At 38.8% G+C, this 25,851-nt stretch overlaps 1 protein-coding gene across 6 annotated transcripts in view; it reads left to right on the top strand.

Moving 5' to 3' along the window:
- The first annotated feature begins 600 nt into the window (after positions 1 to 600).
- The window catches only part of WDR7 (WD repeat domain 7), a 353,142-nt gene continuing 327,891 nt past the window's right edge, over positions 601 to 25,851 (top strand). The window contains exons 1-4 of one of the 6 annotated variants that reach the window (XM_038525935.1): positions 601 to 812; positions 14,700 to 14,779; positions 18,063 to 18,175; positions 21,927 to 22,098. In XM_038525935.1, the coding sequence (XP_038381863.1) occupies positions 18,162 to 18,175; positions 21,927 to 22,098 (186 nt within the window). In that variant the 5' untranslated portion in view covers positions 601 to 812; positions 14,700 to 14,779; positions 18,063 to 18,161. Of the gene's footprint in view, positions 813 to 14,699; positions 14,780 to 17,192; positions 17,212 to 18,062; positions 18,176 to 21,926; positions 22,099 to 25,851 lie in introns of those variants that run through there. The other 5 variants (XM_038525934.1, XM_038525930.1, XM_038525933.1 and 2 more) reach the window with 5 other exon arrangements.

The raw sequence follows: 25,851 nt of genomic DNA, 5'->3' as shown, positions 1-25,851 counted from the left end.
GAAGAAGCATCAGGCCCCAGATGGCAATGACAGGGCGCAGGGGAGGCGCTGGCATCCCAACACAGGCCTCTCTGAAGGCGGGTCTCCGGCTGCACCGGGCTCTGCCGCCCACACTGAGCGTACATTCATCCCCTCTCCTCTGCAGGAATGTTGCACAAGGTCAGGCGTCCTGCAGCCTACAAGCCGAGTTCCTCTTCTGGCTGTCTCCGTCGAGGTCAGAAGCAAACAGCCACCAAGTTCCAGAGCTCACACTTTGCAAGGGTCTGGACCGAGTCCCGGGGCAGAAGCGTGAACCTGCAACATCCTGGGGACACCTCCTCCACTTGCCCTTTCGCTCTTCCCTCCATCTTGGTCCTCCCAGCCTGGGCATTGGAGGCGGGACGCGAGCCTAGACCGCGTTTCCCACAACAAAGATGGCGACCGCGCGCCCTTTGCCCACAGTCGACACCCTCGCCTGCGATCGGTCTCCTTGGTAACGCGGCTGGCTTCCCCGGCTCCTAGCCGAGGCCCGGCGAGTCTGGCCACGGGGCTCATTTCCCGCCCCCTCGTTTTTGCGACAGTTGCCGCGGAAGTCACGGCAGTCGGGTGTCAGCTGATTTACTGCCGCGGCGGCAACGGCACCTTGAAGCAGGCTCGCGGGGGAGACGCCGCCGGCCGGGCTCGCGGGGGGGCGGTCGCCCCAGGGGTTCGCCCGCCGGGGATTGGAGCACCGCGGGTCGTCCGCGCCGTGCGTCCTCGCCTGCTGGTCTTCGGCGGGGCGCCCGCGGGTGGTGGCGCGGACAGCATCGCGGCTTGAGATGAAGCTGTGACAGGTGAGCGGGGCTCCCGCGGCGGGGGTCGGGGGTCAGGGGTCACGGGGTTCAGCCCTGGGGGTGCTCGCGGGTCCTCGGTTCGGGTGACCCCGGCTTTGGGCTGGAGACGGGCTCGCCCAAGGAGCGAGGTGGTGTGTGATGAGTGGGTGGTTGGGGCAGCGCTGGGGGCGGGGCGGGGGGGCCTCTCCTTACCTGTGCGCCCTTGCTTAAGGTGTGGAGCCTCACCTGCGCGGTGCCCCCGCCGCCCCGCCGCCCTAGCACTTGGGTAAGGACACCTGCTCCTCCCCCGCCTCGCGGCCCCCGCACCCGGGAAGCGCCCGCTTGGAGCCCGCACTGCCCTGCCCGCGATTTAACAATTTCCTTCTATGTTTTCATTCACTCGCCTTGTCACTTTTTTTTTCTTTTTCTTTCTTTCTTTCTTTTTTTCTTTTTTCTTTTTTTTTTTTTTTTTTTCCGCAGGTCCTAGGCATTATCTGTTGGTTCCCAACATTCTGAAATTATTGGCAGGTACGGTTGCATCTCAGCCTGGGCAGCGTGGATGCTGCGGGCTTGGGGATCCAGGGGCAGGGGCCGCCTGCTCACCTGGTGACCCTTTGCCACGGGCTCTGTCCGACCCTTTCGGATGCTTATTATTACTCAGGTCGTTGTGCATAAGATGGGCAAGGATCGCAGGGGACATAAGAGAAATCGGGGTCTTTGACATTTTTGGTCTGGCCAAAAATGAGCTACCGGTGACAGTGGACGTGGAGAGCAGTTTAAAGATTCAAAAAAAATTGAAATGCCTTTTTCGACGAAGCCCAAGCCGCCTGGATTTTTGCATCGACGTGCACAGATCTTAGTCATTTCCAACCGGGAAACCCAACAAATACAAAAAGATAGCACAATGCCTCGTTTATTTTTGACCCGCGATTATTATTGGGAATTTATTTGCTTAGAGATCTGTCTTTATTTTTTTTTTTTAAATACTGCAGAGCTCTACTCAACAAAACTAGGCCATGCCTGTTAGTTTTTCTTATTGCCACCTGTATGCAGCTCGACCTCAAAAGATGTTGATGATTCCGTACATCAGAGGGACTGGGCTCTGCTTTATCTTGAGTATCATTGTGGGCACTTGACATTTCAAATGGTTAAGTTTTTTATCTTATGATTTCCTTCTGTTTTGATCTGGGATATAAGTTCTATTTTGAAGCAAAGTAAGTGGGGGTGGTTTATCTACGTAACAGGCTTAGCATTGAAAACCTTAAAAGCACTGAGCTAATTTTTGTGCCTTTGTCACGATAAGGATAGGATGACATTTAGCTTCAGTAGTGTGCTCTGTGTTAGGTGGGAGTCCTTAAAGTTTGTTTTGGACCTCAGGTGAAGAGGATTGAATTAATTTTTCCTCAGTTCAGTGGTCATTATTGGCCATTCAGGGTGTGTCTCCTGGTTTTTGTTGTTTTTTGTTTTGTATTCATTGTGTTTTATTTCCAATTCCCACTCCATTCCTTTGATCAATACATGGGAAAAAAACAGTTTAACATGTGTGATGTGTAGCCTTTATGTGTGTGTTGTGTGTTATTAAATGTATATTGTTTTGGGTACCCACGTTTTTTATTTTTAGAGATAGGCTGTATTTTATATGTTGTATATTATATACTACCTATGTTATATAATATTGTATATTGAATTTTGTTTCTCTCCCTACCATGTTTTAAAGATCTGACTGCTGCACAGTGTTTCAGAGAGTATATCTGTTATGGGTTTCCATCTACTCTCCTATTTGCGGATGCCTATTTTACCTTTATTTTCCTACTGCTACAGATGATGGTATAACAAATACACCTCCAAGACCTCTGTGATGCTTTCTTTGAGATATATATCCAGAAATGTGACTTCTGGATCATAGGGCGTTCATATATTTTATTGAAGAACTGCTAGATTGTGTTCTAGAACAAATTGCTATGGTCTGTACTCCTGCAGGCAATTCTTGGGGGGTTTCTATGTCCTTGCATCTTCATTGTTATTTCGTATTATCTAGTGTCCTAGTTTTTCCACACTAATTGATACAAAGTAAAATCTCTTTTTAAATGGCATTTCACTATTAGGAGTTTGAGCATTTCTTCGTGTACATTTTATCTTTTTGGTTTTCCCTCTTGTAAAACTGTTCATCCTTTGCCCATTTTTGAGGTTTCATTTCTGCTTGATCTGCAGTCAGTCTGTATTTCCTAGATACTAGTCTTTTAAATATGTAAGTATCCCTGTTTCTATTCTGTCATTTGTCTGTAACATTTTTCATGATGTGCTTCATTGAACAGAGATCTTCAATTTTGATGCAGTCAGATTAAAAAAATTGCCATATGGTTTGTGCTTTGGGGGTTGTCAGAAGTCTTTCCTCAAATTCTATGTCATAACGTTACTTTTGTGTTTTACTAACTTCATGGTTTTCCTTGAAATGTATAGGGCTTTAGTGTATCCAGAGTCTTTTTATATGTCACAGGGAAGAGATTCAGTTTATTTTCCATGTAGCGTTCCCGTTTTCCTAGTGGCATTCTCTCCTTTCCCCTTAGGTAAGATGCTACACTTATTGTGTATCAAGTTCTCATACTCTGAGGACTGTATTCTGTTCCTTTGGTTTATTTGTTTGCTCTTGCTTTAATACCATGTGGTTTTCACACAATGGCTTTGTATTAATTTTTTCCCTGTGTGACTAATTCTTCCCATTTTATTTTATTTATTTTTTTCTTTTTTTTTTTAAATAAATTTATTTTTTATTGGTGTTCCCCATTTTATTTTAGCCGGAGTTTGAAATAATTATAGATCACAGGAAGTCGCAAAGATCTGCAGAGAGGCCTGGTTTCCCCCAAGAGGTACAAGGGGTACATTTTTAATAACGTCACCCAGTTTCCTCCAATGGTTACGTTTTATCCAATTACGTGCAGTGCAATAGCTAAACCCAGAAATTGACTTTTGGTACAATGCCTGAGTGTGGCTCCATGGCATTTTAGCATCTGTGTAGATAGATACCTGTAATCATCACTGCAGTCAAGATAGAGAACTGTTACATCATTGCGAAGATCTCCTTCCTACTATACCTTTTTAGTCACATCCATCTCCCTTCAATCCCTAACCTCTGCTCACTAATCAGTTTTCCATCTCTAGAATTCTATCTGTACAGGAGTGCTGTATAAATGGAATTACACAACATATGACTTTTTTGAGATTGAGATTCATCCAAATTGTTGCATGAGATGATTTTTGAGATTCATCCAAATTGTTGCATAATTTGGGTAGTATTCCATGGTATATGTATACTGCAGTTTGTGTAACCATTCACTGGGACATTGAGGCTAGGCTCTTTCTAGTTTTTGGCTATTACAAGTAAAGCTGCAATGAACATTCTTGTATAATTTTTGTGTATGTGTGGATACAAAGTTTCACATTTTCTGGGATAAATGCCTTGGAACGGGATTGCTGGGTGGTATGATAAGTGTAGGTTTACTTTGTGAAGAAACTGCCAAACTGTTTTCTAGAGTGGCTGCATCATTTTACATTCCCACCAGCAATGAGAGATTGAGTTTCTTTGTATCCTTGCCAGCATTTGGTATTATCACTGTATTTTTATTTTAGCTGTTTAGGTGTGTAGTGATATCTCATTGTGGTCTTAATTTGCCCCCCACTCCCCCAAAGGCTACTAATGTTAAGTATCTGGTAGGGCAAGTTCTCCATTCTTTGCCCATTTTCAAAGTTGGTTTAGCTATTTGTTTCCTTTTTTTTTTTTTTAATTAAATTCAGTTTGCCAAACTGTAGTATAATTGGTTTAGCTATTTGTAGATTTTTACTCTTTTCTATATGTTTTAGAGCTAGAGTTTCTAAAAACAACACAACTAGAATTTCGATAGAGGATGCATTGAATATATAGATTTATTTTGGGGAGAACTGACATCCATATAATACTAGGTGATCTTATCCAAGAACATTAAATGGTCCTCTGTTTATGATTGAGCAGAATTTTTTTGTCATTTAAAAAAATACTGTGACGGGGACACCTGTGTGGCTTGGCGGTTAACATCTGCCTTCGGCCATGGCGTGATCCCAGAGTCCCAGAATCGAGTCCCACATCGGGTTTCCTGCATAGAGCCTGCTTCTCCCTCTGCCTGTGTCTCTGCCTCTCTCTCTCTCTCTATCATGAATAAATAAATAAAATCTTTGAAAAAATACGGTGACTAGATATTTTAAAGTAAATTATTGTAGATAAAAGAAAGTGCAACCGATTTCCATATATTGATTTTATCTTTGTTTTGTTCTGCTAGACAGAGATAAAATTCATAGTATAAATCTGGAAATAATTTTAGTATTTGTAGCATTAGGCTTGGAACTAGATAGCACCTTTATTCCTGGTTTATCTGTTACGTTTCTCTGTGACACTTGTCTCTTTTTTGGGACAAATGATTAAAGTATGGGGTTAGTGAGGTTCATAGGTTCTGTTTCCATTTTGTCCCCTTCATTATTTCACTTTATACAGAGTTTATAGTCTTAGCTATATGTATGCCAGTGATCGTAGACAGAACCTACTGAGAGTTTTCTTATGGCCCAGAGAAATCCTGTCATCAATAAGAGGACACCTTATGTTCCTACTTACAGATACTATGATTATGATGTCAATTTAGAATCTGAACTCTGTGCATGTGGTTCATCTAATTACTTAAAGCTACTTTGCTGGTGAGAGCACAAAACATTTTGTTGGAAGGAAAAGCCCTACATCATGACTGCATTTAGAAAGTCCTGTCCAAGTGGAATTTTTCTACTAACATATATACTATATTGATGAAATATTAAATACTTTAAATAAAATTAGGCATCTTTTCCAAAATGTGTTGGTGATGTTTAATGAACAGGTAGGGTCCTCTCGCCCCCGCTAAAGTTTCTTAGGTTGGTGGGAGTCAGAAAATGATGGAAGGACAAAATGTTAGGGCAGTAGTGAGTAGTTGAGGGCAGAAGAAATTTCTGAAGTGCCAAGGGTTTTTTTTTGTAGGCTCTTTTAAAATAGAAAATTACTGGAAATACGTGGCTTTTTAAACCAGTCTTTCATTCAGCTTAGCAGTTGTAACTTATGACCTTTCAAGCTTACCGAAGGTATTTTACTAGTGTTTTGCACATTCATATTTCTCCCTAAATGTTGGTAGTTAATATATGTCAGTGATAACAGATTGATAAGAGTGTGCCAGTTACCTTCTGTTCTCACATTCAAGTTATTTATTTGGCTGTCTTCCTTAAGGGCTCTTCTTTTCTCTAAACATTTCAAATACAAACAAACAATAAAAATCACCATTAGGGGGAGTGAAAAGTTCACACTAATAAAATATCACTTTACTTAGTTTAAGAAACAGTTTTGTGACTCATTAACAGGCCTTTGTGAGTGTAGTAATGATTAAAGTAAACCATGTCAGCTAATTAGCTGCATAGGTTCTATGGTATGTCTGGCTTCGTATATATCACAGATAGGATAAAAGAGGCTACAGCATAGGAACAATTTGCAGCTGGCAAAAAACTGTGTTAGGGATTTGATTAGGGAGACTTGTCGACATTATTATAGAAAAAGTAATTTATAAGCAGCTCTTTTGTGAAATCCAAAGCATGTAAAATCAAGATGGATTTTAATTTGCAGCTTTTTAAACAACCAAAATAAACGTACATTATTCAGTACTTTGTTCACTTATTCAACTAATAGTTGGGTGCCTGCTCTGTGGGAGAAATTCTAGGCACTGGAAATACAGTTTAGAACAAAATAAAGCTAAATCATCACCTTCATGGAGCTTGTGTTAATAGTGGGAAAACCAGATGAGAAATAAGCAAAACAGTTGGTGTGTTAAAGGGTTTTAAGTACTCTGGAGAAATGCAATAGAATATGGTGGGGGTGGTCGATTTTGCGATTTATGGTGGTCAGGAAAGGCCTCCCTGAGACGAAGAAGAAATTATAGCAGAAATCTGAAGGGGGTGAGGGAGTGCACAATGAAGACCTGTGGGACACTGAGATAAGACTGCCTGATGAAGAAAACCAAGAATCATAGTGGAGGAAAAGAAAGCAAGGGCGAGAACAGCAGCCTCACTTGTGTTGGCTAGGCAGTTGTGTAGTTTGGCTTTTACAATGGGTGAGACAGTAAGTCACAGGAAGAATTCTGAGTAGCTTTGTGTTATGATGTTATTATTATTCTTTTAAAATAGTGTCATTTTGCATGCTTCGTTGAGGTTGTAAGGGGGCGAGGTTAGAAACGGAGACCAGTTAAGAGGCTGTTGTATTGTCCATGCTGGGAGTTGCTGGCGATTTGGAATGGGGTGGTTATTGTCGAGGTGTGGAGGAGTCTTTGGGTTCTGGATATAATATTCTTCAGAGGTATTATTGTCAGTAGAGTTTTCTGATGGATTGGGATATGGGATGTGTGTGAGAGAAGAATCAAAAATGATTCTAGGATTTTGGCCTGTGAAGCTGTAAGAATGGAGTCACTGTTAACTGAGATGGTGAAGATTGGTGAAGAATGGAGTCACTGTTAACTGAGATTGTGAAGATGGAGAGGCAGGTTTGGGGAAGAAGACCAGGGACTCGCCCTTGAACAGGTCAAGTTTGAGAAGCTGATTAGCTATCTGGAGGGACGTGTTGAGTAGGAAGCTGGATTGGTGAGTTTGAAGTCAGAAGAGAGCCCCAAGCTATAAATTGGGAATTGTTGGGACGCCTGGGTGGCTCAGCGGTTGAATGTCTGCCTTTGGCTCGGGGTGTGATCCTGGGGTCCCAGGATCGAATCCTGCATCGGACTTCTGCGCGGAGCCTGCTTCTCCCTTGCCTGTGTCTCTCTGAGTCTCTCATGAATAAATAAAATCTTTAAAAAAAATTGGGATTGTTAACATCTAGTTGGTATTTAAGCTATGAGGCTTGGTAAAAGGAAGGGAAGGAGAGTTGCCAGGAAAGAAGCCTAAGGACAAAGCTCTTGGTTTGCCAACATTTAAAGGTTGAAAACGAGGAAGGCTAAAGCTAAAGATGGAGACTGAAGCTACAGATATATCAGGAAAGCGTGAAGATCTGGGGGGCAAGAGAAGTATCTCCGGGAAGAAGTATGAACTGTGCCAAATGCTGCTGGTAGAAAGATGAGGGTTAGGACTTGACACTGGATTTGGTAATGGGGAAGTCCTGGTGACCTTGTCAGGAGCATTTTTTGACAGGCACAACACTTTGCTGTAGCCTCTCGAGAAGGGGGATGTTACAGAGGAGGACATTCTGACTTGGAAGGAGGTTACATACTTCCTTGAGCTTTGCAACCAGTAAATGGAGGGGCTGGGTTAGTCCCTACGCAGTAGGACTGTTGAATCTTTGTACTTACCCAGCCTACCTTACGGATCCCCAGAATACTGTGACATTCCAACTTCCAGTACAGGAAAACATGTTTGTTTCTATTTCTGGGTAGTTAATTTATGAGCAATGAGAAACTTCAGTGCTCAATTTAGTTTTGACAGCAAAGTGAGGGAAACAAGTCGGAATAATGGGAGATGCAGATGAGATTCGAGGTGTGGGGATCCCTGGGTGGCGCAGCGGTTTGGTGCCTGCCTTTGGCCCAGGGCACGATCCTGGAGACCCGGGATCGAGTCCCATGTCGGGCTCCCAGTGCATGGAGCCTGCTTCTCCCTCGGCCTATGTCTCTGCCCCCCTCTCTCTCTCTCTCTGTGTGTGACTATCATAAATAAATAAAAATTAAAAAAAAAAAAAAAAAAAAGATTCGAGGTGTGTAGGTCGAAGTTGATTCTACCAAATGGGGCCTGTTTTCCCTGAAATGTATGGGCTCCTTGGGCATTGTTTGCTTTCAGCTTAATCATTAACACTTGAAACTGAGGCCGGTTGGTGATAGAGCATAAGTTGAATTCAGACATCCTGATGGCAGCTGTAGAAATTTAGAACATGACTCATGCCTCAAAGTCTATGAATCATTTAAAAAATTGTGATATATTTTTTGACCAGATAGCTTTACAGTTCTTCAAAACCTGACTCTCATGTGCTCAGGGCTGTTTTGCAATAAGAAATAAGTGTAGTCTTCTGTTGCCATCTGCTCATTGCACATGTCCTTTTGAAAGAGTATATTGGAATTCCCCTTAAAAAAGCGGTCCTTAAGTGTCCTGTTCATTGGGGATTTTCTTGCCACTCAGATAATAACGTGTGATCTTGTCAAGTGAGGGACAAGCTTAATGTTCAGAAGGTCATGTCCCTCACAACTCTTTAATTCCGGAGACCTTTTGTTCTGAGTGAGCAGCTCAGTGATTTCTTCAGTACATTTTATGGCCTCGCTATCTTACTGCATTACAGTAAATAGTCTTTATGATCGGATTCAGTTTTTTCCAGTCTTTAGTAAATTGGTAACAAAGCATAGCACAACGAAAATTCATAATCTTAATGATCACTTCCTTCGTCATGTTATATTGTGAATTTGACTTGAACACACCCTCTTCTGACAAATGATGGAGGAATATTCTGAGAATCTTTACAGACTCTTCTTTCTTTTATTGTAACTGTGACAAGGGACTACTTAGCATGTAGTCTCTGTTACTCACATTCCCCGTGGGAAGGTGGGTAGTGTAGCCCTACTCTTGTTTATGTGTGCCCATTCTCTTGAGAGAGGATTTGAGTTTGTTGTTGTCTTTAAGTCTCAGGGGCACAGGAAGTACACATAGTGAGATGACATTGACTCTTATGAAAATGCCTGTATTCCTGGGATAGAAATACATCTTGCCTTTTGCATTTGAGAGTTTAAAAAGTGATGCTGGGAAATTAACAGTGATCTCATACTAGGTTTTCATGCATTATCCTGTTTTATAGCTTTTAGAAACCACATGGGATATGATACTAATGTCACCTGGGATATTGTAGAATAGGATGGTCTTATCAGAATCACTACATAGGTTATTGATAGCTTAAACGGGGAAAAAATAGAGTGGAAATATCTGGCAGTCAGTACCTTAATCAAATGGTATAGGACAGTGTGATGTACATTCCTCCTGTGGTGATGTAGTGTGAGGCATACAAGATCACTTATGAGGTATTCTCACCAAAAGTTTTATGTGAGCCTAATGATGCCTTTAGATCCAAATACCAGTTTACTGGCACATTAGAGATAGAGAAACAAGGTAAATGATATCATAAAAAAATCACATAAATCTAAAACGTGTAACATTTTATAAGTAATTGATTTTGTTTTGTTTTTTAAAGTTAAAATGAAAAAAAAAAAAGTTGGGACTACTCTAGAACTAAAGACTAAAGAGACATAACCACAGTTGATGCATACAACTTGAATGTTTACTGGTTTAAAACAGTAACTTGGTATCAAGTTACAAAAGACATTTTTAGACAGTTGAAGTAATTTGAATGTGGACTGGATAGTAGGTGCTATTAGAGAATTATTATGGTGTTGATAATGGTGATTGTGATAATGGTATTGTGTTTATGAAGAAAAATGCTCTTTATTTTTCAGCTCTATATTTTATTCAGTGGCAAATTGTCATGTGCATAGGTTATTTTCAAGTGGATTAGCAAAATAGTATGTATATATGTATATGTATATACAAATAACAAGGGAAGTATGGCATTTGTTGAGTGATCTTTATACTATTTTTGAACCTTTTATACATTTGAAATTTTTCATAATAAAAAGTTGGGAGTCATAAGAGGACGAAAATAAATTTTGTCCTAAATTTTTTATTAAAAGAACAAATTAAATAGTCCAGATCTAATTAAACACAGGGATGTAAGATCTTCCCTTGTTCCTTGAATTCTTCTTTGGCTTTCTAGGATCTTATATATATTAAGCAGCGGAAAGCTGAAAAAAAAGGAAGAGAATAATTGCAAGAGAACTGAGCCAGAAGCTGAAGGGAGAGGGTTGAGTAATCGATTAGCAAGTGATCAGCCATGTCAAACTAGCAGCCTTATTAGACTGTAAGGACTGAATAAGATGGTTGGATTTAGAGAGAATGGAAAGAATAGGTGTCAACAGTCCATTAATGTCAAAGCATTCTCTCTTTCCTCAGGTCTTTCCAGGGCATCGCTTCTCTCTAGTGCTGAAGAGTTCTGCCCTGGAGTGTCACATTAGAGAAATTGTTGATCTCTTCCTGCAGAGGGAGATCTTAAGATTCTTAGATCTTGTTTGAGGATAGAGACTCAATTACACGAGGGCTTTTGTAGTAAGGAAATGGAAATAGTCAAAGACCATAGGTTTCAAAATGTATATATAGATACATATATAGCCTCCTTGTGAAGCCCACAATTGGAGTGTATTTTATACACTGCACCACACCTTTTTCTCCACTATGTATTTTGGAGATTATTTTATATCTCATACAGCAGTGTTTCATTGTAAGGCTCTATCATATTTAATCTCTAATTGATGAATATTAAAGTTTTTTCTATGTATCCTTTAAAAATTATAGAAAATTGTAAACACACACAAGTAGAATAATGTAATGAATCGTCTTAATGCTAAAAAGAGCTTCAGCCCTTATTTTTATAGCCTGAGTTCTCTGATGAGCAGACTTGGAGATGGAGATAAGTACTCCGGTTTATTAGGGAGTACTTTGGTATCAACAACCCAGGAGGGGTGCCTGGGTTGCTCAGATGGTTAAGATTCCAAGTCAATTTCGGCTCAGGTCATGATCTCAGGCTACATGCTCAGTAGGGAGTCAGCTTGGGATTCCTCCCCCCTCCCCAGCCACCCCATGCTACTCCAGCTCACATTTGTGCTTTCTCCCTCCCTCAAAAACAAACCCAAAAACTACACACAAAAAGTGAAAGCAACCCCACAAACCCATCCCTCACACTTATGATCCTGTTTCATCTTCATCCCTTTAAACATCTTACTTATATGCCCCATTTCCTTTCTCTCTCCCCTGTGTTCTGCTGGGCCCAGACATCATATCATTTTATGAATACCACAGTTCTCTTTGAGTAACCTGATTTAGTAAAACACGTTGATTAACCAGGCTACTGGAGAATGATGTTTTCTGGTATAGGGAAGTTTGCAGTAAATGAAGATCATAGAGAATAGGGAAGAAAGAGTAGGGGCGCTTGGTTGGCTAAGTAGATAGAGCATGCAACTCTTGATCTCAGAGTTGAGTTCAAGCCTATGTTGGGCATAGAGCCTACTTAAACAAATGTAGGATCCCTGGGTGGCTCAGTGGTTTAGAGCCTGCCTTCTGCCCAGGGCGTGATCCTGGAGTCCTGGGATCGAGTCCCACATCGGGCTCCCTGCATGGAGCCTGCTTTTCCCACTGCCTGTGTCTCTGCCTCTTTCTCTCTGTGTCTCGTGAATAAATAAATAAAATCTATAAAAAAAAAGTGAAGAGTATTTTATTAGGAATCAGGAGGTCTGTATATGCCTTTGAGCTTTGAGATCAGTTTGCCATGTGATTTTGAGAGAATTACCAATGACCTAAATACCACCAAAATACAAACTGTTAGATGGTAAATCGGCTATATCCTCTCCATTTTTAAATTAGGAAGCCTTTTTCTTCTTCTTCTTTTTTTTTTTTTTTTGTCAACTATAAAAGCCTTTCTTTTACGGTAGCTTCAACATCAAAAACAAGCAAAGCCAGGAGATAGACCCCCATTTCATGAACTTTCAGTGACTTGGTTTACTGATACAGGCAAAGGGTGATTTCATTTTTACTGCTCCTGTGGACACGTTCTGTTGAATTCTCTGCTGCCATTTTATGAAAATGTTTTCTGAGTTCTAATTTCTCTGAGACCAGATGATGCATCTGTTCCCCTTTTGCTTCATTTATGCTATCACTTCCCTTCCTCCTCTTATGCTTGTTTCCTCCCTCTTCTCACTGTTTTAGAAAGTAATAGTCACATGTCTTTTTCTTGCCTCTGCCCTTACACATTGCGTTAAACTCCATGATTTACTATTTTTCTTCATTGTCTTGTATTTTCTTTTTCTTTTAAAACTCATAATTTTAGTTAAGCTTCTTATCTCTGTGCACCCAGGCTAATTGTGGTAGCATCATATTTGTTTCCCTGTCTGCAGTGTGTTGTCCATGTTAATCCGAACTTTATACAATGCCACAGTTTTAGCATGTCACTTCTCTATTTAGAGATCTACTTATGAGACCACTAAGTCTCTTTAGTCTGATCCTGCTCAAGACTAATGTGAAACCTTGTAGTATCTTCTCCCTTCTCAAAACCTATAGTTAGTAAATTCTAGTTAAGTGTGAAATAATTTGTCTCATTTATTAGAATCTGAATTGATGACTTCACTGGGTATCTGTATCATAATAGTGCTAATCCTTTATAGAGGGCTTTTAATATTTCAAAATGCCTTTTTTCTATTGTCCTTATAGTAACTTTGTGTAAAACCTATATCAAAATCCATATTGCATCTTTATCAACTTTGTGTGCTGAACACCGAAACCTATCTATCGTATCTCTAAAAGAACTCTCATACTCATCTCATTATTGCCATTTTCACCACTACTACCTTGTATTATATATTTATTAAAGATATCCTATATGGCAGACATTATGCTAATAAACATTATGTGGTGAATACACAGTTGTGGCTCTTGATCTTAGGGAACACGAGCATATAGAGTAGCAGGGCAGAGTAGTAGTTGTTTGTTCATTAAACAAAAAAGCACAGAAATTAAGTGATGAGAGATTGTGATAAATTTTAGTACTATCGTTTCCTTCCTTCTCTCTCTCTCTCTCTCTTTCTCTCTCTCTCTCTTTTTTTTTTTTTTTTCTTTTTTTTTTTTTAAGATTTATTTATTTGAGAGAGAGAGAGAGCATGAGTAGGGGCAAGGGGCAGAGGACCCTGGGATTGTGACCTGAGCCGAAAGCAGGCATTTAACCTACTGAGCCTACCCAGGTGCTCCTCAGTACCATCATTGCTTACCAGCAATACTGTGGTAGCCCCGCTGGTCATCAAACCCAGAGTTTTATCCCTAGCCATTGTATTGCAGCTACAGTGATCTGAAAAACAAATACAGCTTTAAAACACTTGACCTTTTTCCTATTTCTGTCAATTTAACTCCAAATTCCTTCATACGGCTTATCAAGTCCTTTATGATTTGGTGCATATTTACCTGTTATTTCTTGTCTCTTCATTCAACCTTTGTGCTCTGAATGCCAACTCTACTATTTTCACTGTCGAGAAAGAATTGAGCTCCCTTACCTATGGGATTTAAAACATGTGATTTCCTGAACCTCTTCCTGGGTTAATTCCTACTGAGTCTCACCATTATTTCTTCCAAGAATCCTTCCTGGATCTGTGAAAGTACAGGTTAGGATATCTATCGTTTGTGTCTCCACAGGTCTTGAGATTTTTCCTCTATCACACTCTGTAGTAATTAATTGTTTGCTTCCATGTGTGTAAGTCCCACTAGGTAGTTGAGTTGTGTCTATTTTATCTACTGCTGTAATGCTATGAGCACAGAATGAAAACTTGGGAAATGCTGTTTAAAATGTATACTAATAATTGTTATTATGAGACAGAATTTAATTTGAAAGCTATTTTAGTATCATGTAGGAATTTGTAGCATTACTTCTAATAAAGTCGTGCAGAACTGAATTATCATATTTGCAGATAATAGAATTGTGTCTGACAAGCATATACAATAGTTTTTTTATGTTATAGCAGAAAGTCATTGAAAGATCATAACCTTATTAAAAATCCAAGTTTATTAAATATGAAATGGCAGTGCTGGAAGAAGCCAGTGAATGTGGAAGCAGAATGTGAAGAAGTAGCAAAGTCTGTGTTTTTAAAAAATATTTACAAGCATCTGTCATGTGCAGGTATTGCACTAGTTGTATTACATGTATGGTTTCTCTCTGTTATTAGCACAGCTTTCTTAAAAGAGGATATTATTGTCCATCATTTACAGATGGGGAAGCCGAGACCCAGAGGGGCAACTTTGTCAAGATTCCATAGAAGAGCCAGGATTTGAATACAGTTCTTCTGATTGTGAGTTCAGTGTTCTTTCAATTATGATTATTTTTATTGTTGTTGACTGAAGTATAATTGTATTTCTCTACAGAACTGAGAAATACGGGAAGTTCAGTGAAATAGAGAAATACATGAAATTAAAGCAACCAAAAGAGATGACTTAGAGGTAAAAAATAAGAACCCTGCCCTTTTAAATTTATTTTTAAAGATTTTACTTATTTATCCATGAGAGACACAGAGAGAGAGGCAGAGACACAGGCAGAGGGAGAAGCAGGCTCCATGCAGGGAGCCCGATGTGGGACTCGATCCCAGGACCCCAGGATCGTACCCTGAGCCAAAGCAGACAGACGCTCAACCACTGAGCCTCCCAGGTGCCCCAAGAGCTCTGCTCTTACGATTTTATTTTTATTTTTATTTTTTGACTTCAGAAGGATTCAGAATTAATTTTATAAATAACTCTTGGGGTGAAAACTAAGCCTTAAAAATGATATGATCAAAGACATGATTATTGGCAAAATGAGAAGTAGAATCTAGAACTCCTGATATTTGACTGTAAAGCTTGATCAGTTAAAAATTTTTATTTAGGGACGGCTGGGTGGACTCAGTGGTTGAGTGCCTGCCTTCAGCTTAGGATGTGATCCTGGAGTTCCCGGATCGAGTCCCACATCTGGCTCCCTGCAGGGAGCCTGCTTCTCCCTCTGTCCCTCTGTCTGTGTCTCTGCCTCTGTGTGTGTGTGTGTGTCTCATGGATAAATAAAATCTTAAAAATTCTTTTTTTAATTTAATAGCCAGTCTCTATATGTAATTTTTTTTTTAAAGGTTTTATTTATTTATTCATGAGAGGCACACACAGAGAGAGAGAAGCAGATGGAGAAGCAGGCTCCATGCTGAGAGCCTGATGTGGGAGTCGATCCCGGGTCTCCAGGATCACGCCCTGGGCCAAAGGCAGGCGCTAAACCGCTGAGCCACCTGGGGATCCCCTCTACATGTAATTTTAAGCCAGATTTTGTTTTTTTAAAGATTTTATTTATTTATTCATGAGAGACAGAGAGAGGCAGAGACATAGACAGAGGGAAAAGCAGGCTCCTCTAAGGGACCCAGATCTGGGACTGGATCCCTGGCCTGGGATCACACCCTGAGCTGAAGGTGGACACCTGGGACCAAGACCAGAGCCGAAGATAGATGCTCAACCGCTGAGCAACCCAGGCACCCCTACATCTTTTTTTTTTTTTTTTTTTTAATTCTGAAATTCAAGTTAGGATTTTATAGTCTCAAACTATCATGAATAGAATGTGTTTGTTGTGTATGCTACAGGCGATTGTAAGCTCTTAAGAAAAATTAATATGATCTTATAATAATTTGTTTCAATAGAGAATATGTTACTATCCCCTAAAAAAGTTTTTCAAAGTTAAAGATGTTCATACATTAGGCACATGTCCACTTTAGCATATATGGCTTTTAGTTTTATTTATATATATATGTATATAATACACCTTACAGTGTTTCTTCCTCCTTGCATGAGTAGATATGTTAGTATTTTTAACATAAACTACTTTTTTTTGTTTTCCTAGTAATTCACTTTTTAAAAAAAAGTTTTTATTTAAATGTCAGTTAACATACAGTGTAATGTTAGTTTCAGATATACAATATAGTGATCCAACACTTCCCAGTATCACCCAGTGCTCATCACAAATATGGTCCTTAGTTCCCATCAGCTATTTCACCCATCTCTCCACCTGCCCCTGTCTGATAACCATCAGTTTGTTCTCTATTAAACTTTTTGTTTTCTAGAAGAAAAGTGTTACTCTCTTAGAAAAGTGATAGGAAGAATTCAGAACCTTTCTGGAGAGAGCCACAAAATTATTTGATTTTGATTTGATTTTTCTCTGTTGGTTAACTTTGTTGGACCAGGTTATATTGATTTATTTTATGAAATAAGAGTGTGACATCTCATTAAGAAGCTACGTGTGCTATTTTGACCTCAGATACTTTTAAGAAGTAAGATTACTTTTATTTACTTTTTTAAAAGATTTTATTTGAGAGATAGCAAGAGAGCACAAGTGGGGGGAGAGGCAGAGGCAGAGGGAGAGGGAGAAGCAGGCTCCCTGCTGAGTGTGGGGTTTGATCCCAAGACCCCCAGAGTCATAACCTGAGCTGAAGGCAGATGCTTAACTGACTGAGCCGCCCAGGTGCCCCAAGTAAGATTGCTTTTAGAGTACACTTTTGCATTAGTAATATTTCATTGAAACTAGATAGCTCAGTGATCCCCAAATTGATAAATGAATTTGATGCAGCTCTAGTCACAATCTCATCAGGCTTTTTTGCAGACATTTACAAGCTGATTTTTAAATTTGTATGGAAGTTAAGAGAACCTAGAATATCCAAAGGAATCTTCAGAGTAAGAAGAAGCATATTTCAGTGCTGAAAAGAAATACTGGTATTTTCTTCTGGTGAGGAAATTTCTTGAATTCTCATAAATTAAGCAAGACTAGTTTTTATATATTGGATTTATATAAAACTGAACTATACATACATTGTACAGTGAGCTATCTAAACCATCTAGGTTCATCTTTCACATGTTGTTTAGCTAAGATGAATTTTAATTATCTTCTGCTGGTGTTGGAAGGAGTCTGGCCATAGATGATGGTTGTATTTATTTCCTTGTCTTCATCTCACCTCCAACAAAGCCCCCCTTCCTTTCTAGGAGTCTTAACATTTTTCCTTTATGTAATTGTTTGTCATTCTTCTTACTACGTCATGTATTCCAGGGAGTTATTCTTACAAACTTGGGGGAGTAGTTACCTGAGTGTGCAGTGAGGAAGATCATATATTTATGTGTAATAAAACTTAGAAATTGTGGCCTTAAAGTTGTAGAAGTTTATTTTCCCTACATAACAAAATGTCTAGTGTAGAGTTAGAGAAGTGTTGGAAAGGCTTAGCTCTCCTATTTTTGAACTCACACAGTAAGGATGTCTCCTGGCAAGAGATAGCAGAGCCACTGTCAAAATGTCCTTGACAGTCTTTTCTGCCTCCAACTTTTGAACATTTCCCCAAGCCCATTTCTCCACAGTCTTCCCCCAACTTTGATTTAATACTCTCCTATCTAGGAGGTTTTAATATCAAGTGTGTTCTGAGACCCAGGAGTACAAATCTACTTCTTCGCCTGAATCCTATAAATAAGACTGCCTCCCTCCACTCCAGTTGCCCCAGCCATGATCTGAAAGTATATTTTCCTTTTTTTTTTTCGATACCATCTTCCTGTTGGTCACCAAGCCATTTTGATTAATTATTGTTTATTTAGAAATTGATTCTGCTTATTCTGCATTTGATGGAACTACCCTAATCCCAGCAGCAAGACACATCAATAACAACTACTGATTGTGATTCTCACTACAGTTTCATGTTTCATTTCAGGTATTCTTTATGATTATTTATCTTTGAAATATTTCACTTAACAAATACTTTCTATTTAGATTTTTTTATATACCAATCAAGAAGTAGCACTGTGAATAAAGACCATTGACAAGGGTATGTATATCTATAGGTCAGGACAGATTAGTTTTTACCATCTACTTTCCTTTGAAATACAGCAGTGAATTTTGGAATCTGGTTTCTGCCACCCCCGCCCCCAACATAAGACATAAGATGGTGACTTCTTACCTTGGTTAGACTGACTTCTCACATATTCCTTAGATAAGCAGTTAACTAGCTGATGTAATGTCTCCTGGAAAAGATATAGTGAAGTTCTTTACCATTATTTCCTTTTTTTTTTTTAAGATTTTATTTATTTATTCATGAGACAGAGAGAGAGAGAGAGAGAGAGAGATAAAGAGGCAGAGAGAGAAGTAGGCTCCATGCAGGGAGCCCAACGTGGGACTCAATCCCGGGTCCCCAGGATCACGCCCTGGGCCAAAGGCAGGTGCTAAACCGCTGAGCCACCTGGGGACCCCCACTTTACCATTATTTCCTAAGGGAGAATTGCTTTTTGGGTAATGAGTTAATTTTAGGTTATGTTCTTTTATTTTTTATTTTTTGTAAAGATTTTATTTACTTATTTGAGAGAGTGAGTGTGAGTGAGTGGGGGAGGGAGCAGAAGGAGGAGAAACAAACTCCATGCCGATCAGGGAGCCCACGCAGGCCTTGATCCCAGGGTCTCAGGATCATGACCTGAGCCACCCAGGTGCCCCAGGTTATGTTCTTTTAAAAGCATACGTTCCTGTTATGGATTGAATTGTATTCCCCTAAAAATCGTATGTTGAAATTTTGATTTTCAGGACCTCAGAATGTGACCTCATTTGGAAATAGGGTTTTTTATGGAGGTATTCAAGTTAAAATGAGGTCATCAGGGTAGGTTCTAATCCAGTATAACTGATGTCCTTATTAAAAAGGGGAAACTTGGAGACGGATGTGCAGAGACAGATGTGCACACGGGGGAATGCCATGTGAGCATGGATGGAGATGGCCTTCTACAGTCAAGGAGAGGGGCCTGGAATAGATCCTTCCCTTCATAGCCAATCCTACCTATACCTGACTTCCGATTTTTAGCTTCAAGAACTGTGAGACAATATATTCTGTTGTTTAAGCTCTTCAGTTTGTGTGCACTGCAACCCTAGGAAACTAATACAGTTCTTTATGAAAATCCTTCATTGCCCTTAATGAGAATTCCTCTCAGGTTCTGGTTGACTGTTCTTGATTTTGGGGAGGATGCTGGGGATTTGTTTTTTATCTAAATCTTTGTAATTATTTTAGCTTCTGGAGAAGTTGAATTAGAGACTGATGATGTGTTTTCTAATGATGTAGTATATACCTTTATCATGTTATGGATGATTATTTTCTCATGTTTTAAGGGCCGTAAAATGCATTCTTTTTCTAGGTTTTCTTGAGTAGCCTTGTCACTCGAATATCAGAATGTTTTTTCGTGTTGCACCAGAGTTGGCTCATCTCCACATAGCACGCATATTCCTTAGTACTGAATCTCTATATTTGCATTTTCTTTAAGCAAATCCAGTATGCATTGAATATGAGTCCTCAAATATCTAGAGAAATAGTGTTCTTTCCAGATTTCATCATACTGTCTTCAATGCTGTGATCTTACTTAATTGAGAGAAGTCTTGGGGTGATATGATTTATTTATTTAAATATTTTATGTATTTATTCATGAGAGACACAGAGAGAGAGAGAGGCAGAGAGAGAAGCAGGCTCCTCGCAGGTAGCCCGATGTGGGACTCGATCCTGGGACTGGGATCACACCCTGAGCCAAAGGGTGATGCTGAACCACTGAGCCACCCACGCATCCCTAATTTAATACTGAATGTTGTCACCATGAAAAAATGAACTACTTCCAGATTGCTTTTTAGAAAAAGTCATTGTTGGGTATCTTTTTTTAGCCAGGAACATGTTCTACCAGATTTATTAAAATTGCTTTAGTGTTTTGCTTCATTTCCTAATATCAAATAGAAATATGCAGAAAAGAAATATGGAAATAATTGTGTCATGGTAGCCTATAAAATAGTGAACATGATAAATAGAAAGTGAACTTGGAATTTTTTTCTTTAAATGCATACTTTATACTAGTAGGCAAAAGATGAAGTTTTGGGGGATATAAACTGATGAAAGTCATGTAGTCTTATAAAAAAATTTTAGTATAGATTTTTAGATTTTTTTACTTGCCTCATTTTCTTTCCAGTGACTTTTTGTTTGTTTGTTTTTAAGCAAGAGAGAGCACACATCCATGAGGGAGGGAAGGAGCTGAGGAGGAGGGAGAGAGAGAATCCTAAGCAGGCTCCATGGCAGAGCAAGGCTCCATCTCAGGACCCTGAGATCATGACCTGAGCCAAAACGAAGAGTGGGACGTTTAACTGGCTGAGCCACCCAGGCACCCCATTCAGTGACTATTCTTTAAAAGCGATTTTAGTGGTTTTTGTTGTTTTTTTTTTTTTTTTTAAGTGTAGGTAATAGTTTAAAGAAGAGTCTTGCTGGAAGCAGCTAGCAATAAGACCATGGCTATTAGACTAGTTTCCTTCATAGAAAATGGTTTTTTCTTTAAGTGTTTCTGGAAACTTTATGGGACAGTCTTAGCATCCTAAAGAGTCTATAGGTATACACATATCATTTGTTGTCACTTAAAAATTTGGGGCAGAAAAAAATCACTACAGTGACCATTACTGATTGACCATGTCAAGCCTATAGGTGACCCTGTAGTGTCGCATAAGATCTGGTAGTCTCGGGACAATGGATGGCTCAATGGTTGAGCATCTGCCTTTGGCTCGGGGCATGATCATAGGGTCCCAGGATTGAGTCCCACATTGGGCTCCCTGCATGGAGCCTGCTTCTCCCTCTGTCTGTGTCTCTGCTTCTCTCTCTGTGTCTCTCATGATTAAATAAATAAAATCTTTAAAAACCAAAAAGTTCTGGCAGTCTCTGTGGAACCCTTTGATTATTCCAGTCTTCATTTCTCTCTGACTTCTCTGAACCTATATTTAGTTTTTAGCCACACAGTTTATAACACTTAAATCTGGTTGTTTCACCAACTAGATCTTGCTTTTGTCATATGAAGGAATAATTCCTTGTATTTGTTCTCTCCTGCAAAAGGTGTACTCCCATATACACTTAAAGAGAAATCCTTTTCCCCTCAAGTTTCAGAATTTACAATAAAAGACATTCATGATCTTGAGACATTATAGGTTGTGGTAAATATAGTTGAATGAGTTTCCCACTGAACATACTCTTTTTAATGTTTAGCACACTATGCTGAGTTTTTCTTGGACATTGCCATCTGTTATTGTTTTGGAGACCTAACAAATTTATAGACCTTACTTGTCATTGGTAGCATAGCAGAGTGAATAAAATAGGTTCTGTAGTCAGGCTGCCCGGGTTTGATTGGATTCCATTATTTCACTTTTCACCTTGTGACTTTCTGACTCACAGTCTTTATCTGTGAGAGAGGTGTGACCATAGTACTTACTGCGTGATTTATTATGAGAATTAAGATTTTAATTAGATTTTACATATATAAAATGAGATTTTAGGTATTTACATATATGGGTGTCATATATAATGTTCGGGAGAATTCTTGGTACTCAGGAAGTTTAAGTTGGATTCATAATACAAATGTATGTTTTAGAAGGAAATGTAATATTTGACCTTATTCTTATAACATTTCCAGGTTTGAAAACACAATGGCAGGAAATAGCCTTGTCCTACCCATTGTTCTTTGGGGTCGCAAAGCACCAACACACTGCATCTCAACAGTACTTTTAACAGATGATGGGACCACGATTGTAACTGGATGTCATGATGGACAAATATGCCTCTGGGATCTTTCAGTAGAATTGGAAGTGAGTATCTGAAATGCCTATTGTATTTTTTAGCTACAAAGAGCTTCTTAATAGAAAACAGTAGTCCCAGAGTAACACTTGGCGTCATAATATATTTTCTGTGAAATCTGTTTTGAGTCAAATTACTATTACGCAGGTTGATAATTTGTATTATTCATCAGGATTGTCTTCTGCTGGTTTTTGGCTATTTTCAGTGGTTATATCTACCCTTACACTTAAGGTTTTTCAAAAGAAGTTTATCCAGACTGAAGGAAGTTTCCAAAGGTATTAAAAATAGTTTTGAATATTTATACCTGCTAATGTGAATGTCTTGAAGAGGGCAAAACTTTTTATAAAGCATAAATTTGATTGTGTTTATTGCCGAATGTGGAGTGCACAGTGTGTTGTGCTGTTAGGCCTTCTCAGTGGACAAACTAGGGAAATAGGAATTGGGAATACACACAGACACACATACACACATACACGCACTACACACTAAGACCTCCAATTCTAACACAACACCTCAGGGTTTATTCTCCTTTTCCCCCCATATTTTTAATCTTCCTCTCTGATATTTTCCCCAGGGATTATTCTGTAAAGGGTAACAGAAAATGGGGTGGTAGCTAGAATATAGGACAAGCAAATTGATTTTTTAAGTATTTTTTTTGTTGTTACAGCCTTATTGAGATAAAATTCACATACTATATGATTTGCTCATTTAAAGAAATTGTGTGCGACTATATATATACGCATGTATATATATCCATATATATTGAATCTAAAAATATGTACATATATTTTAAAAAAATGAAGCTCATAGTGAACAGATTGGTGTTGCCAGAGGTGGGGGTGGGATTGGGAGAAATGGTTGAGCTGTTTTTGTTTTTTGTTTTTAGTTTAAGTTAGTTGAATTTAAAAAATAAAGTGTACATTACCATAGTCAAATTTATAACATTTTCATTACATCAGAAATACCCCCTGTACTCTTTAGCTATCATTCCCAATACCCCCATTTCCTCCCAAGGCAACCACTAATCTGTTTTCTATTTCTTTTTACAATGTGCAATATATGTGTGGATGTTAATTTGATATGATAAATATATCAAATTAATATCCCAAATATAACTCCTCTATAGGTTGGGCTGTTCTGGGCATTTCATATTTATGGAATGATATGTTGGTTTTTTGTGGCTGGCTCTTTTTACTTATTATAATATTTTCAAAGTTCATCTGTATTGTAGCATGTAACAATACTTCATTTTTTTACATGGCCAAATACTATTCCTTTATATGGGTATACTAAATTTATCAATTAATGGGCATTTGGTCATTTGGTTGTTTGTACTTTGGCCATACAGAATCATGCTGCTACGCATATTTGTGTTTGAGTTTTAGTGTGGACATCTGTGTTTGTTGCTCTTTGGTATACACCTAGGCATGGAACAGCTAGAATGGGAAAAATGACACTTGAATGACATGTAAGGCCTGGGTATACATGTTGGAAAGTGGCTGGAAAGAAGTGCCATAGAATGTGATACACCCTGAGGATTGATAGCGAACTAAATGTAAATCAGCAGTGTAGCCATGACGAGAAAAAAAAAAAAATCACATGTTGTTATATCAAATATATTATATAAAATATCACAAGTGATTATAAACAATAAGACTCAGGAGAGCTTAGAAACAATTTTTTCACTATGTTGCATAGATTTTACTAGAGTGTTATATTTATTTAAGTTCAAGTAAGAGGGATAAAACTGGGGAGAGTGAGAAGTATTGGGGAGGTGGTAGTGGGGCTAGGAGAGAAATAGATCTTTTGAAAGATATTAAGAGAATTGGACTATTTATCCATTGGGAAAGAAAGCTAAATAAAAGTTGGCTTGGTTATTGTCTTTGGAATATGTGGAGTGTCTTTAGTATTATACTTTGTAGTAGCTATTTATGCCTATGAAGGACCAATAAGACCTTTTTCTGAAGTTCTGGTATCTTCTTTTCCTTTGTTAGAAAAGGATTAAAAACTGTAGCTAAAATTTTTGCCATCCATATCTTGATTTCCTTTATTCTATGCAAAAGGGCACCCTGGTCTAACATGGTAGTAAAATGTCCGGAGGAAATTGCAGAGGTAATGTATACAACCTAGTGAGCACTTAGATGGTGATAAGAGTAGAGGAGGAACTTATCGATGCAGACACCATCTCTTACAAGCAATGTTTGTAAAAAGCTTCCATTACCCACAAATTTACAGGATATAATGAGACTGGTTCCTATCTTCTTGAAACTTTCCTTCTATCAGGGAAACAGATCTATGCAGAGAATAGTATCAGCCATGCTATTGAAGAAAGAAGTAAAAGTAAGAGCTTGACCTTTGGAGATGGGCAAAACTTGGCTTGAATCTTGGCTGTTCTAGTATCCAGCTGTGTGACTTTGGGCAGTTTACTTAACCATTTTGTGTCTAGGTCCTGCCACATTTAAAATATGGTGTACCACCCAAGCTTGTGGTAAGGATTCTGTGAAGGAATGCATATTAAGCAGTTATCACAGTGCTTGCACATAACGATTTATTTAATGAACAAATCTCTGGTGTAGAAAGGGAAAAAAAGGTACAAGGAGATTAAAAAAAAAAAAAGTGTTGAATGATGGCTGACTATAGAATGAACTAGTCTCAAGGTCCCAGGTTAGAATGTGGGTGTTACTATTTACACTTTAGAACTGACACATCACATATTTTCATTATGATCATCTTGCCTTGCCTCTGATAACTTGGTAATTGTCACTTTTGAACTCTGTGGTCTTGAGGGGAGGGATGGTCTTCATGAATTGGTTGAACAGATTATTTTTGTTTTATTTATTTTTTTTAAAGATTATTTATTCATGAGAGACACAGAGAGAAAGAGAGAGGCAGAGACACAGGCAGAGGGAGAAGCAGGCTCCCTGTGGGGAGCCTGATGTCAGACTTGATCCTGGGTCTCCAGGATCAGGCCCTGGGCTGAAGGTGGCGCTAAACCGCTGAGCCACCCGGGCTGCCTTGAACAGATTATTTTATGATTATTTCTTTGTACTGATTATGTGTAAAATGTCTAGTTAATAACTGTGATGTAACAAATTTTTGTGGAATATGGTGAAATATAAAGAGATATAAAGAAATATAAATATAATTTACCATATATTTTCTCTTTGATTATATTAATACTTATTTTCTTTTGTAGTTTCCTGATGCTAAGTCTTTATAGTTGTGATTTAGCATTGATAATAGGCATAGATATATTTTTGGTTGCTCTGCTTGGCATTTAGTGGTCATTCAGAACAATTTCTTAAAGCCATCTTTTTCTTTCTTTAAACTCTAGAAAACTTCTATTTAATGAATAAGTTTCTGTTCATTAAAGGAACATGTTGATTTATGAAAATATCTTAAACTTTTCTTTTTAGCTAACTTTGTACTTATGAAGATACGGTAAAAAATACAGTTTCATTTACATAATTTTTTCTTTTATCTGACGGTGGGTGGCAAAGCCATATATTCTAGTTTTATTTTACAAATGTTCTTTGAAACATGTTCAGTGCAGTCCCCATCTGCACTGAGCCTCCGACAGCTTCGGAACTGGAATTTTGCAGCTATCCCCATCCAAGACTAGGACCCTACAGATTGAGGAGTTTCAGATGGACTAATTTTGTTTATTAAAGGATTGTTTAAAAAAAAAAACAATAAAAAACATACTTAGAAAAACAATTGCTTTTAGTATTTTGACTTGTTTACTGTGACTGCTGTATTTACTT

The sequence above is a fragment of the Canis lupus genome, chromosome 1 (genome assembly GCF_011100685.1).
Source record: "Canis lupus familiaris isolate Mischka breed German Shepherd chromosome 1, alternate assembly UU_Cfam_GSD_1.0, whole genome shotgun sequence".
Lineage (NCBI taxonomy): Eukaryota > Metazoa > Chordata > Mammalia > Carnivora > Canidae > Canis > Canis lupus.
This window is presented reverse-complemented; position numbering and strand designations above follow the sequence as displayed.